This window comes from Mesitornis unicolor, unplaced genomic scaffold (genome assembly GCF_000695765.1).
Source record: "Mesitornis unicolor isolate BGI_N332 unplaced genomic scaffold, ASM69576v1 scaffold12925, whole genome shotgun sequence".
Classification (NCBI taxonomy): domain Eukaryota; kingdom Metazoa; phylum Chordata; class Aves; order Mesitornithiformes; family Mesitornithidae; genus Mesitornis; species Mesitornis unicolor.
Genome location: NW_010186330.1, coordinates 108888 through 124362, shown reverse-complemented (window position 1 = coordinate 124362; position 15475 = coordinate 108888). Strand labels below are relative to the sequence as shown.

Here is a 15475-nt window from a genome sequence, read left to right as displayed (position 1 = left end):
TTCCTGAAGAGTATATAGTATTTTCCTTGCTTGGAAGGTCCATGGTAAGAATCAGCTATTTTTTTTGGTTCTGTTTTATTTACCAATGTGCACAGAGTCTTATTTTCCTCAGTGCAGCAGTTCCCTTGTTGAGAAACCCTCTGTCTCTCTGCCTGCCATCCTGCACCTGACAACCTCTATCAATGCTCCTTCTTTGGGCAGTTAGAATGATTGCTTCCTTCCTCTCACATTAGCATACCCCATACATGTGCCTCCCTGTCTCCTCCTTTACCTGGCTCTGCAAATACGGAGCAAACCATCTGCTCTCCAGGAGCTATACCTTGCTCACCCCTCCTGATCAGTCCAGTGCACATTGTGACTCCTTGTATTATTTCAAACATTTTATCCATAAATAAGCTTAACTCTTTCTCTTTTCTAGCATGAGTGTAAGATGATGAATGCAGCCAGGATTTTCTGTGAGGTCTGGATTTAGTAACAAATTAAAGACAGAGGCACCCAACACCTATTTATGCAGCAATAATATGAATCTTTATGATGTTGTTTGCTATCATAATGTTCACCTGGACAGTAATAGCAAGTGTGCTTGGGGGTGTTCATTTTTGGGTGAATTAACTCCATATGTTGGCTTTCAGTGATATGGGGCCCCAGTAGGTAGCCATGTGTGGACACAGCCCTGGGTGTCTGCCAGTCCTGGCAAGGTGCATGTCTTTGCAGAACATCATTTTGATGTTGCCCAGAGCTGGAAACAATGCTTTCCAAGAATTTGCAGAACTGGTTTGAGTGTTAAACATTAAAATTTTCCATGTATTTTCCACTTGCAATGACAGGAAATAATTTCTCCATGCTCAGAAATACCCAAGAGTTATGTCTCACTGCTACGGCACTCAGGAACACAGGTGTACATGACTTATGCATTAACTCTGAAATATTTACACCTCACTGGGGAGCCAAATAGGGAAAGTGATCTGTGACAAATGTAGCACCATTCAACGCTGCATATGAGGGCACCCAGCACGATGAGGAATACTTCCAACAACCTGAGAGTTGCCCAATGTATTCAGCAGCATGTATGCTGACAGACTGTTCTCTTGTATGCCTTGTTTTGTACATACATGGAGTTGGAGGTTTATCCCCTGTGAAATACTTGATATTATTTCCAGTGAACATAAGACGAATTTGTCTCTCAAAATAAGATGTGTGATGCCTAGTTGATGAAGGCAAATTATAACATTGACTGATCACATTGACATTTTAGGCAGCATTTCCAACTCTTGAGCCTAGATACTTGCTGCAGTCATTTGGAATTAATAGGTACTTCTGTACATTTGTCTATTTTGCATAAAAACAGTCATTATTAACTCTTGTCATTAATGTTTACTTCCTATTTTATTTTTCCTGCAGAATACTTCAAATTTCTCAAGTGATTTTTATTTACGAATGTCAAGCTACCTCCTAAACGTTGATTAATTTAACCTCAGACATGTGGCATACCTACATTGAGTCCATCATCAAGTCATGCCTAGAAAAGCCGAAGTGTTGAGTGTAGCAAAATCCTAAGTAGCACTAACCTGACACCACCAGCCACATGCCACCTTCCGTGCTTTAGGGTGTACGGCAGGGTATGATCCTGGACAAGGATTGCTCCTGGCAAGATTCATGTTCTTACTACGGGGAGCCCATCTCAGATGAAAGACCCAGGGATCTCTCTGTGTTCAGGTCATTTGACAAACAAGAAGTAATGGGCTACATTATTATGACCTTAACTCCTGATCCACTGATTGTCAGAGTTCATGAGGCATTTCTTTCCCTTACTGCCTTCTGCAAAGTAATGTTTGAGGAGACATTAGGTTAAAAGTAACTAGCAAACGATTTATAACAGGCACCTGCATTAGGTTTCTATTATTTGCCTAAAGACTCCTAATAGTTTTCAATTTGAAAAGGAAATGGAGCAAGGGAAAGGAAATTGGGGAGCTGTGTCAGCATACCAGCTGGGTCCTGTTGACAGGAACAGCCGGGAGAGCAGGAAGGGAATTAGCCACGTTTTCTTTTCAAAAATTCTGCCAATTAATTGGTTGCATTATAGAACAAAAATGTACCCATAAATGACATACCGTCTTTGATCACAGATTCAGTCTAATGATCTGGTGAGGTAATGAGTCTTTCTAGTGCTCTGCTGAAAGCCTGGCCTCCCCTTGGGGTCTAGTAGGCAGGGGGATCTTGACCCCACTAATGTTCATTTTTTTGTGTGTCTGTGATAGTCCAGACTTTCACATCATAGCTGAGCCATTGAAAAGAAAATGGGTTTTATTATAAGCCATTTTCAGTTTGCTGACACCAGTGGTGGGATTCATTTCAGCTATTCTGGATAACCAGAGTTTAGATGTCTGTAGCTGAGCTAATTGCTGTAGATTCTCTTTAGAGAGGAACTTTCCTGGGAGGTGATTCATCTGGCCTGTTTTAGATATTTGCTTCTGGATAGTCTGAATTACACCTCAATATTGCCAGCTTGTCTTCATGAACTCTGAAGACCTGTAGCAGCCAGCAGAAGTACAGCTTTCTACACTGTAGACAGCTGCTTGTAGGAAGATTTCTTTTACCGTAAGTAGCCAAATACCATGTGCAAATCAAAACTCCCAAAATCATAAGATGGCAAGCAGAGCAAATCTAGTGCCTTTTAATTTTTTTCCTGATGTTTAAACGTTAAGGGTTTTTTTTCCAGTTTTTTCCCTATAACAATTAATCATAGTTGTATTAACATTAATATATTCACGGATGATCAGATTGCCTTGAGCTGGGCTATTACCCACATAAAGCAAACAATGCTGTCTTGCCTATATGATATCCCAGAACATCAGTCCTGAAGCCACAAAGCTTGCAATAGCAATGATTCAGAAAGATGCTGACAGAAGAGACAGTAAGCAAGAAAAAATATGAAGGTTTGCTCAGCAAATAAGTTTGATATGGAGAACTGGCTGACATCTCATGGACTGCAGTTGTAAGTTGTGCTTTTAAGTCAGTCATGGCCATAAACGCAAACTGTCTACACCCATCTGCTTCAGGACACAGCTCTACCAATAAAACCAGAGAGTTTTGGCTAGACTAATCAATGTTTTTACTGGCTTTAATAAAGATACTCTCACTTCTAGTGTGCTATGATCATTAAGACCGTCCATAATACAGAATTTGTAGCTGTGCATATTTATGTGTTGGAAGAGGAAAATCAAAATCAGTAGGTAATTACAAGAGGTGTTGACTGTGCAATCAGAAAACTCCATTTGCTGACATGAAATCTGAATCATGCCAGCTGCATATCGGAGAAGTTCTGTGAAATTCAGTGGGCTCAATTCACATTGAAGAAGATAGAGTTTGCAACTGCTAATGCCAGCATACAACTGGGATCACACTTTGGCTTCTCAGCAGCTGGTGCAACAGTAGAGAAACACCAGTTAGTGTGCGAGCGTCTATTTCGCTGCATGTTTTAGACCCTGCTAGTGGTAATGAAATCGATCTTCTTTTTCAACATGACACCGTAAAGACAACTCACTGCTTGGAATATATTCATTTTTAATTAGAAAGAATAATCAGAAAAATCAGGTTTGATTAATTAAAAAAAAACCCATCTCTTTTAGTGGGTTGTAGTCAACTGACACAAAATCCTATGCAGTAAAAAGGAAGCCAGAAATAATGATAGTGTAACATCAGCCCTTGTGAATAATTCATGGGGTACAATTTCATGTTATTTTAAATAGTGCTGCTTCTTTCTCTGATAAGCAATAATTTTATGCTCTTTCTTTACCTTTTTTAACAAATCAGTCAAAAGGATTGTCTATTGTTATCTGCAAAAAAGTGTATTTGGAATAATTTTCAAGGCAGCTTAATAGAGCTCTAATCACAGAGGAGGGTGGGATTTTTTTTAATGCCCTCTACTTGTAGCTGAATAAGTTCAGGTTTCCATTTCAGGTTTGTTTAGGGAAGAAAAATTTCTTGAAGCTACATAGCACTGACAAGTCCTGCATTATTTTCTATTATCTTCTTCCCTGGCAGCTCTACCACATCCTTAGAATGGTTTTAGTTTTGTAATAAGAGATAGCCAAGACACGAAAGGATATGGATGCTGGAAAAGCTGCCTGTGGTTACCTGCTGTGGGCACAAACCTGCACCTGCCTGCCCCAAGGCAGGGCCCTGAGCTTGTGTTTACCCAGGTCTGTCAGTCTGAACTCTGTCCATTTGCCCTGTAACTTGGTGATGCATCTACAACCCCCTTCTTTTCTGAGGTTTCAAGAGGAGTGAAATCAAGATGCATGTGTGATGAGAGAGCTGAGGATTGAGGGACCAGGGCATGTGGCACGGTGTACCCTGCCCTTCAGTTTCAATGCAGAATATGGGCTGCTGACATAGGGAGCTCTGCTGTCCCAGCTCTGCACGGAGAACAAAACCAAACTCCTAAAAAATCAATATGTAGACATAAAAGAAGAAGTGTGTAGGGCAGGCAAGATTAACAGTATGCATATAGCTATTAACAGCATGCATTTATCTGCCAGCCATAAAGACTGTGCTGCAGCTCAATTTTTCATCCTAAATTTCTGCTGTACCAGTGGTATTAATTGTGACCATTTAGTGACAAACTGGAGCCTAGGACTTCAGTGAGCACCCTGGCTGCATCCCATAGCTCATAACTGAGTGTCCCGAGGAGCAGCCCCAAGAAGGATGGGAACAGCTGCTTTGAAGAAGTGGCTGACCAAAAGACATGGGAAGGAAGAAGCACATTAAAGGCTTATGAAATGTAACAGCAGAAGTCTTTCAGACAAATACACAGCAAGTGCATATTAGGAATAAAGAGATGGCTAACAGTGAGGTTAAGGATATTTTGGAGTATAAATGGAATGTGGACTTTGAAATGCTGGAGCTGTGCAAGGTTTTCTTCTCCTGACGTCAAAGTGTGGGTTATGTGAAAGCAAATATATTGTATTTCTGTGGAAAGAGAGGGTGTAGAGGGAGCACCTGAGAGCCTTGTGTTTTCTTTCTTTGTTAACATGTTGGGTAATCCTGCCTCTGACTGCGCTGCCGGGGGAAGGCTATTCTCTGCAGTGCTCTTCATCTTTGTCAGTGAACAGGCAGGGGCAGAGGTGCAGTCCCCTCTACCCCGATCTCTGATCGCTCTGTGCAGGGCATTGTCTGAGGCTCCCCTTTCACAGCCAGGCACAGGAAACTTCCCCTCATACCATGGGGTGTTTCTTTGTGAACAAATTCCAAATCTGCTTCCTCTGGAGGAAAAATCCCTTTCTGGCACAAGCCAATTCTGAACTGCTTGATCACATCATCAGATGCCTGAAAAAAAGGACTCCTGCACTAATCCATTTTGCAAAATGTCCCTATGCAGATCTTTCCAGTAAGTCTCACTCACAGGGAGGATTTCCCAGCTTAGAAAAGAATGGAGAAGAGTCTGCCAAAGGGAGGGGTGAATCAGAAAACAAGGGGGAAACTGCTGAGGGCTGCAGTGGAGAGCGACCCAGCAGGAAAGAGTACAAAAATTAAATATGTAAACCCTTGGAAAGTGACACCTATGAAAATGGTTTAAGTGATTCTGAGTATCTGAAGTGTGCAAACCCCAAGGAGACAGGTAGGTACTAAATGGACAATTTAGGGCAGTATAACTGAGGACCTGGGGTGAAATCACAGAAAATAAAAGTCAGTCTGAATAACTGGTGAGAATTATTAACAATGAGATCCATTAGACTAGAATGGTCTCCCAAGGTGGTGTTGCAAGCCCCATTGCTAATTGTTTCATTTAAATCTAGACCGGAAAAAGCACTCTGGAACGCACCACAGGGAACAATCTTGCACTTGCAGGGAAATGGACTGGATGACTTAGTGGTCTTTTCCAGTTCTAATTTCTATGGCCCATTTCTCTCCTTCCCTTAGCAGACCGCAAGGATGAAATCCCATCAGCTTTGCTTCTGAGGAGCGTGGAAAGAGACAGTGCTGTGACTGCAAGTACCAGTGCCTTTTGCTTTTCCCTTCCCTTCTCTTCCTCAATGTGGGCTTTGGAAATTCGGAGGGGAGATGGCACAGTCAGCCCAGGCCTTCCATGCTTCATCCCCAAACTAAACCCACAAGGATATATTTTTTTTTAGCATAAATCGATAGTGGAAGAATCAGTGTTATTTGAGGGTCCTTTCCTTTCATGTGAGTTTTAACACTTTTTCACCTCGAGAACAGAGCTGTATAGGGGCTTACAGACAATTACTAAGTTTAAAACAGGACTGAACTGCACTTTCCCTGCCAGGTCCTGAGTGCAGATGTCTGCTTTCCTCTAATAAATGCTATGCCACTGATATCTAAGCATTAAGTAAATTAACAGTCTTAAATACTTGTGAGATCCTTAACTGCAGTGAGAAAGGATGAAATCCACATTACAAAATCCAGGAATAGAGTGGTAGCTGTCAAAAAGGGATGCCTTCATGAAGTTCAAAATTGCTTAGGAAGCATCTGAAGATTACTGTTTTAAGGTTTATAACCAGAGGAAAACATATTTCTGAGAAAGAGTGACATATATGCTTTTAAACTATGTATCTATTTACCTATATTAAAATATTTTGAGAAAACCTGTCATCTGGTGGTCATGTGTCAGCCTTGGCACATGTAAGAAGTGGATAATGTTTCCAAGAATGTCAAAGGACTTCCTGCCACATCCTTAAGAGCATCAGGCAACAGAAAGTGAAGAGACCTCATAAGATTTTCAAAAGCATGTCAGCAGTTTGGGCACCCAATTTCCATCTTAGGAATTTAAGCCTCATTGAAAACATGAATCTCACTGGGACAGGACTTTTAGCACCCATCTAAATATGCAAATGTGACCTGAGAGCCTAAATTACTCTTGTGAATCTCTTCTTGAAGGTATCTGCCCTGAGCACTAATCTGTAAATTATTCACTGTTCCTCTGACTGGTTTGGCTACTTGAATCCCACTTGGGATGGAGCAGTTTGATACCTTACATAGATCCTGAATTTTCTACTGTGTTTTACTACTTTACAACTTTCCTAGTTAAACTAAGGATCAGAAATCAATTGGCCATCAATATTTCTGATTGTACTTAGATGTCAGGCTTTATGAGTCTTAATATGACTGTAAAAATCCACGGAGATGTATTGTCAACTTTTTTTTTTCTGTTATTCCACTTAGCAATGATTAAGATCCATTCCATGAGATATGAATGATAATTTCCCAGCTTTTATCACAGCATGAAATTGCTATTTAGGGCTCTTTTGTCCAGTTCATCTTTATTTCATACAAGATAACTGAGAAGACCTCCTAGTTTGCTTTTAACATAAAAATGATTGTCAGTCTAAAAAAAAAGATTGAAGAGAGAAAATTGAAGTGAGAAATCAACTCACAACCTTTTCCTACGAATGCCATACTCCTGTGAAAAGGACTGAACTTTCTTAATGCTTTATTTTTAACAGGAAGCATGACAAAAAGTTCCTATCAGTATTTAAACTGCTAAGATTTGTCAAACACAAATGGGAAAATAGTGTTTAAATAGCAGTCTCATTTTTTCCGTAATGATTATGGGAGGGGTTTTTTTACAAAAAAGGACCTCAGCAACAATAGATCATCTCTGCACTGAGAAACAGGAATTCTTTCCTGTATCCAGAGATCTCAGGCAGAGCAGGAAGGTGTGCCCACATCTGCTCAGGGCTGACAAAGGCAAACTCTGTCCATGGTGTATATAAACACCATGAATGCCACCTCCCACATCACAGCACCTGGTGTGCAGCTCACACCTCCACTTCCCACCTTGTGCTGCCCTGGGCTGGGGCTTCCTATCTCCAGCTCCAGGGGACAGCAGAACCATCTGTGCTGGTAAAGCTGCCTGCCCTGTCCGGTGACCCGTGGCCATGTTCTTCACCGAGCCCTGCAGGAACTGCTTCTTGCCAGCGGATCCTTGGCCTCCTGTCATCCAATAATCTGTGACTCTGTGCATCACCCTTGTTTTTTTCCAACTTTATCAACTGGCCTAATAATAAAAATAATAATTAAAAAAATTTCCCTGCAAACTTCTCAGCAAAAAGGTACAGCAGACCAGTGGGTGAAAATAAGATGTCCCAATTGCATCTGAGAGAGACAGCCACATAGGAAGGGGGGAGCTGGCAGCTTATATTATTCTGTGAAAGCAAGAACCATTGTGTCCAGCTGTTGTTGCACACCCTGAAATGAAATACTGGTTGATCCTGGCCAACAGCCAGACACCCACCCAGACTCTTTCTTCAGAGAGGTCTGGAAAACTACTAGGTCTGCATAGTGATACTATGCTACAGTAACAAGTAGTCTTATTGTTCTACTTGAAGATATTCTCTGGGAATATGGCTTGCTCTACATGGAAGATTTGAATGCAATGTCTTACTTGTTAAAAAATTTTTCCTTGAGTCAATCAAACAATTTTTGATAGAACAATCTTCTCTGACTGTGTTTCAACAAAATCAGAATGTGTTAGGGGACTGCCAGATTTCAAATACATTATAACTTGAGAACTGTTTAATAATTTACTGCAACCTTTCCATCTTTCGAAACGTTTTGTTCAGGATCTGTAATGTTAGTTTTTGAATTATTATTATACTCAATTATTATATTACATCAGATAATATCACATCAGCCAGTATCCAGTGTGATAATCTGCTCCTACCTAGGCAGATTTTTTCAAGGTTATCTTGATGTCTACTAATCAAATGTTTTGAAAACCTATTTTAACAGAACTGCATCAAGATTTTGACTTTTCCTCACAATTCAGAGCCAAGCATATCTAAATACATTAGACTGTCTGTTTTTCTGACTAGCAATTTATTACTGTGGAACATTCACAGTCAGTCAATAACATCATTTTCTACATTTTTTCTTTCTCCTACTTCGGAATTTGCCCTGGGTCCTACAGCACAAGTCAATTACAGTGCCCAAACGTAGCTCTCTTTGGTTTCCCTGGGAAACTGAAATAGCAGAAAAAATGTCAGAGTTCAGGAAAAGAAAACCAATCTAGCACACTTCTGTTTCGTCTGTAGAGATTTTGTATTATCTTAACAGCAGTTATCACAGAATCACATTGTGCTTTTTACCAGCTTTGTCTGAAAGCTGTACAAGCACAGATAAATATGTTTCTTGTTGGGATGACATTAAATTGAAATGAAGGTAAAAGCAAATTAAGTTTTGTCTGTTATAGCTGTGTATGGTACCAAATACGACAAGACATTAGTACTTTGTTTATGTTATTAGTAAATTGTTTGCAGAGATCTAAGCATTTTCTGCCAAATTCTATGTTAAAAACACACTAGAAATTGGTACGTATTAGAGTGTTTGATGTGGAAAACCTGTCTGTGCCATCTTTGAACAGAGTGTGTCAAGATTCTTGCTACCTCTGGAAATTATGGTGGTGAACAGATCCCAAATCTACAACTTCAGTAGAGAAAATAGTGACAGAAATGGCAAATGATTCATCTTGCCATGGTTGACAGACATTTTTGTGCTGGAAGGAATTCAAATCTTCCTGGAAAATGTACCAAGATAAGGCTGTTTCTAGCTTTGCCTCCTCTGTGAATCACTTCATATCTGTGAGTTTCTTTTCTAGGCTCCACAAACCCAGTAAGATATTGACAAATTGGATGGCTGACAGATTGAAGGAATTCATAAAAGGGAATACAGAATTAAAAAAAGAAGCCTTGAGGGAAATGATTTGTGAACATAAGTAAAATTATACTTTGTCTTAATGCTGACTAAGATGAAATATGAAATGCAAATGTGTAAAATCCCACTAAGGGCACATGACTCATAAAAACCCCAGTGAAAGGACACGTTCACCCCATCCCCAAAGAAGAGAACCAGACAGCCCCAGCTGCCCAGTAGGACTAGCAGCGGTTGGAATGTGCCCTTTCCCTCCCCTAGCACTGCACATACTTAACAGTCATGATTTTGAATGTCATGACTCTTTTGGGTGATTTTATTTCCCATATGGTGCGGAGTATGTCCTTCATATGACTGTGTATTTGGTTTGTGTGGTAAAGTTTAGGTAGTTGGGGACCCACACTGGAGCAGTTAATGAAGAACTGCAGCCTGTGGAAAGGACCCACACTGGAGAAGCTCATGAAGGACTGTCCTCTGTGAGAAGGAGCCCATGCTGGAGCAGGGGAAGAGTGTGAGGAGGAAGGAGTGTCAGAGACAACATGTAATGAACTGACTACCACCCCCATTCCCCATCCCCATGCACTGCTTAGGGATGTGAAGAAGTCCAGAGTGAAGTTGAGCCTGGGAAGAAAGTAGGGGTTGGTGGAAGGTGTTTTAAGATTTGGTTTTATGTCTTATTATCCCACTCTGATTTGATTGGTAATAAATTAAACTAATTTCCCCAAGTCAAGTCGGTTTTGCCCATGACAGTAATTAGTGAGTGATATCTTCCTGTCCTTATCTCAACCCATGAGTCTTTCATTGTGTTTTCTCTCCCCTATTTAGATGGGGAGTGGGAGTGATAGAGTGGCTTGGTGGGCACCTGGTGTCCAGCCAGGGGGCTCAACCCACCACAGACTGCTGCTTTGGTCGTATAGCAATGAGCTTGCATTGGCTCCATCATGCTTCTTAAAACAGGTCTAGGTATGGGCCAAAGGATGTAGGGACTGTACCTTGACAAGGTAGGAATGGAATTAACTTCTTACAGGGAAAATAAACACTGAATATACAAAAACTGAACAGAGACACTGAGCTGGGTACAGCCTCCTCTCAGAAAGTGGTCAAAGCAACAATTCTTGGCTCCCGTAACTTAGCTTCTTACAAAAGACATATTGAAAGATTCTTCCTTGTGGTCCTGCTTGGAAAGAGCACCTCTAAATAAATTTCAGCACTTTGTTTAACTAACTAAAGCAGATTAAGCAAAATAGTAACAAATTTAGCTGAGGAACAGTTCAGTTCTAACCGGAGGTGGAAAAGAATCTTAGGTCAACTTCTCCAGCTTCAATTTCAGGAGAGGTTTTCTCACTCTTTCTACCTCAGAAAGGTAGAAAATAAGTTACTTTGCACAGAACTCTTAACTGTATTTAGGTTCTGTGGTTGGAGAAGATCCAGCAGATAATCCTTTCTCCATCCTGCTGCCTCACAATATGCATAAATGTCCCTGTTGAATGTAGGTAATGTAATTGTTGAAAGGAAGGAGTAAGACAAGCCTGGATGAATTATACATGCCTTTCCTCTCTGAGCTTATCCTCCCATTTCTAAACTCAATCCATTGCTCCACATGTCTGAGTGAGAATGAAGATTATGGCAGTATCTCCACTGCTGACATCCTTATAAATACTGAGGTGCCCCAACTGAGGTACGCAGACAAAGAAAGAAATGTCAGCTGTGAAACAGTTTCATCAAAGGGCTAAAGATTTCTATACATTGCGGGTCCATCAGTTAAATCTTAACAGGAATTAATATAAAATTTTGGCCCTGCTGATATTTCCCATAGTTAGAGCAGGGCAGAACTAAAACGACTCATGCTATGGGTTTGTTTCTTCTGATTGGAAATGGGCTGAGATTTGCTTTTGTTTTAAGTCTGAAACAAAGTTTTTGGTTGCCTTGTACAACAAGAACTTGGTGTTTCCAGATCTAAAAAAAGATATTAATATAATTTTTTACTGATAGCTAAAAAAACCCTACCTATTAGGAAATGTGAAATCGACAGGTCTGCATTTTGTCCTGTAAACAAAGCAATGTAGGGACATATTTATGCATAAATCTTTACCTCTGTTGCCAATATTTTTTGCGTGAACTTACTTGAGGTGTAAATATTTAATGCTTCTTTTCTGCGCATTACTATTTATTTTTCTGTGTGGGAGTAAAAGCATTCTTCAATACTGCCGACCAGGTAAATAATGTATTACTTAGTCATGAAAAATGCCAGAGGAAATGAGAGGACATCTTACCTTTGGTCATCACAATGCCTGCAAGACTTTTGTGGCGTGCATGCATGGAAGTGAAATTGTCTGTCAGCTCCTGGAACTTCTGTGCAACCATTTGGTATACGGAGTCGGCAAAATCCTGAAAGATACAGTCAGAAAGAATTTTTTCACTTTCTTTGATGGAAGCACCTGGGTGTTTCTGCAGATTAGTCACCTGCTGTCAACTGCTGAGTGGTCCCTTTTAGAATTAGACACCACCTACCTGAACAAAGATTAAAAAAGTGTCTCTCTGTTGACTACCCACATCACCCTCGGAAATAGCCAAATTAACGGAATTAAAGCTAGAGACCCCTGTTGACTAGGATTAGTGGTAAAGGGAGAAGATTTCAAGACTGACTTTTTTTCAGCCTTCTAGATGTTCATCCAGGTTTAGGACATAGGAAATTTGTTGATCCTTGAAGCATTTTATTGTAGTGAACTGAAGAAGTGGATGCGTGTCCCACCAAACCACTTATTTCCATGAGCCCATTGAAAATTTCCATTAGCCCACTGAGCTGACACCTGGGTTATAGGTAAGGTCCACCTATTTCTGCATTCAGGATGAGTTTTCAATGACGCTACTGAAGCACAACGATGAGCTCAGGAAGCTGAGCTGCGTTTAATGCTGTCAGCACAGTGCCATGGTCTGGCTTGCTTCCAACCTGACAGCCATTGAGAGGAAGAGAAGGGGAACCTCTGCTTGCACATCCTACCAAAGATGTTGCTTGCATGAGTTCAGTGACGTGCAGTAGTGACGAGGGACAGGTCTGCCACATCTTCTGAGCAAGACAGCCGTGTTGAAAGGTCAAATTTTCCTCTGTACTGGACTCTAGGGACCATGGGGTCTGAACCTGCTGGTCTGAAGGAGTCCAGTCACCAGGGAGCGCCTTGGGAAGCCAGTTACTGAAGCCAGACAGGGTAAAAGGTCTAAAAAGTGAATTCTGCAGACTGCGTAAGGACGAATGTGAACCTAAACCAGCTTTGGTGCTCCTGAGAACACCACTACTTGGACCGCTTCCTTGCTGCAATGTTTAGTATCTTTTCATTTACTTAATCTCTGCACTTTATTTGGCATGGAGCCTTTCAAGCATACATTAGAGATAAGCTAGAGAAATGCTGTTTGTGAGCATGAGTTGTTCTTAAAGTGCTTTGCAAGTCTGAACATAAAAAAGTAAGATCCAAAACATTTATTTTTCTCTTATTTGAGCCATATGATTTCTTGTGGGGAAACCAAGCTGGACCTCCACATCCTTCTGGGAGCAACTTCTGGGGGCTGGAGCTTACCCTGCGGTGCTGACAGGAGACCTCCTGGCCCCCACCAGTCTGGTTAGCCCCAAATCATTGTGCCCTTTTTAGGAAAAGTGGCTCTACCAAGCAACAATTCCAGTTTTTCTCCTGGTGCTGGGCTAAGCTACCTGAGGGTGGTCCTGGTAAAACAGCCCCCTTTTAATTCACCTGGTTTATTTAAGTGGGTTCATGGCACACATGGAGGAGAGGCTGAGTCCTCACCCTGAAAGGTCCACAGCCATGCAGAAGTAAGGAAATGTATTTATGAATATTGTATCCCTTCTTCATTGCCCAAAACTGTTAATATTGATGAAAACATGTTGGTGAAAACAGTGTTTTAAATTGGGAGAGCATGCAGCTATTTTTCAGAGGAAAACAGACTCTAATTCACAAATATTATCAGTAATACTACCACCACTGAGAGCCTCTGCAGGCTGTACGCCATATGTTTCTACAGTTTGTTGCAGGAAGTCAGCTTAATTTTTAAACATTATAATAGCAAATATAAAAAAACCTAATTAAATAAAACAGAACAACAATTAGGCAACCCTCTTTTCATAAAACTGGGAATATTTTTTTCCATGGACAATCTTGCAAGTGGTTGCAATTTGCTCGAATACATAGAGGATAGGATTTCTTGGACACAATAAGTTTTCTTTGTTTTGCTAAATGCAGCTTTCCAGGATATTGCTCAGGGAATGAAACATTTGCCCAGAAAGATAGTTTAATATAACATGGAATAAAATACGCTGGCTTGTTGCAAAAGAAGGAAAGAGGCATATAAACCCTTTCTGGGAGATGTAAGCAAAATTCTACACTAGAATTAGATGAAAATGAAGAAAAATTATCAAGAACAGTTTGACAGTTTCTAAATGGAATTTCACTTTGACTGCGTTTATACCTCTTCTAATCTAATTGTCCACAACCACCATGTGAGCACAGTATTGCTCATACAGTGTTTCTAAAGGATAAATTTTGGGTCAATTCTCATTTGTCAGGCATCAAGGCACCTTTGTGATATAAATTCAATTATAGCCGCTTTACAGATGAATGAGTGAAGGCACTAAAAGGGTGGGGGACTGGTCCAGGGGAATAGCATGGAGCTGCGCATAGCCAGGTGTTCTGATTTCCTGATGCTCTGGCTAAGTGCTCAGTGCTGGAACACTGCCTGTCTTTCATAATATGAAAGTTTGTTTCTAAACTTGTTTTCCCTACTGAAGAGTGACTTCATCCGTAACGGAAAACTAAAGTGTATTTGCAGGACTGATATAACTGGGCTCCATATGGTGCACTGAAAATCTGATAAGCTTTATTTAGACTAGAAAGAAAGAAAAAAAAAAGAGAAAAGAGTATCTCAATAAAACTATCTGCACCATCATTTAAAAAAAGAATCAAATCATAAATCTCATCTCCTTCAGTACTGCAGTCCAATCCATGCCTGCATTTCTAGCATACTCTCCAAATCTTCATCCCAGGGCATTTTGCACTCATTAAGAGTTAATTAGCTTAGAGGCACATGCAATTCCTAAAAGAATAATTTTAAAAATGCTAAATAGAACAAATAACTTTTAACTTTGGATTTAGAAATCCCCACAGTCAGAGTTTTCTTTACTTCATTTGACAGTAGGTTCCAAAGCCAGAGAGCAAAGAGACTCGCTAAAGGCGAAATAACGACATGACTTCAGATAACATTTAGGGACGATAAAGAGTTCGGCATTCGCTGATCTCAAGGAGTGACCTGGGACATTAAAGAACAGCAAATCCATTAAATGTGAAGCCTCTTAGCTAAAATAAGTCAGGCGAATATTTTTCGTCTCAAATTCATTGCCTAAAAGGATGCCAGTGAAATTAATAGAAGCAAAGGAGTGATGTACATGAATAAATGTAAGATGTAGGAAAAAGAACCAGAAACAATGTTTAATCTGAGGAGGCATTTAGGGGCTATCATATTGCCCCAAGTTTCCAAATAGATATTCCAAAGTACAATGGAAAGGAGGACATGGAGCAGTCTGACTTTGCGGAGGGAGAAAAATAAGAAGTCAACAGATACATGGCTCAGCCCTGTAAGGCATTTGATACCCTGAAGATTGATGCATGTAATGCAATGTAATTGCAGGTGGCAGAGCTGGGTATGGGGTTAGTTTCCTGACCTATACCCATAAGTTACAAGAGGTGTTTAGCACTGCCTTTCTAACATGCAGAGAAGCTCTTTGGCGTGGTCCATTCATGTG

At 40.5% G+C, this 15475-nt stretch overlaps 1 protein-coding gene across 1 annotated transcript in view; it reads right to left on the bottom strand.

Moving 5' to 3' along the window:
• The window catches only part of ADARB2 (adenosine deaminase, RNA-specific, B2 (non-functional)), a 105507-nt gene that overhangs the window by 42464 nt on the left and 47568 nt on the right, over positions 1-15475 (bottom strand). Inside the window, exon 3 of the mRNA XM_010185123.1 lies at positions 11943-12057. Coding sequence (XP_010183425.1) covers positions 11943-12057 — 115 coding nt within the window. The remainder of the gene's footprint in view (positions 1-11942; positions 12058-15475) is intronic.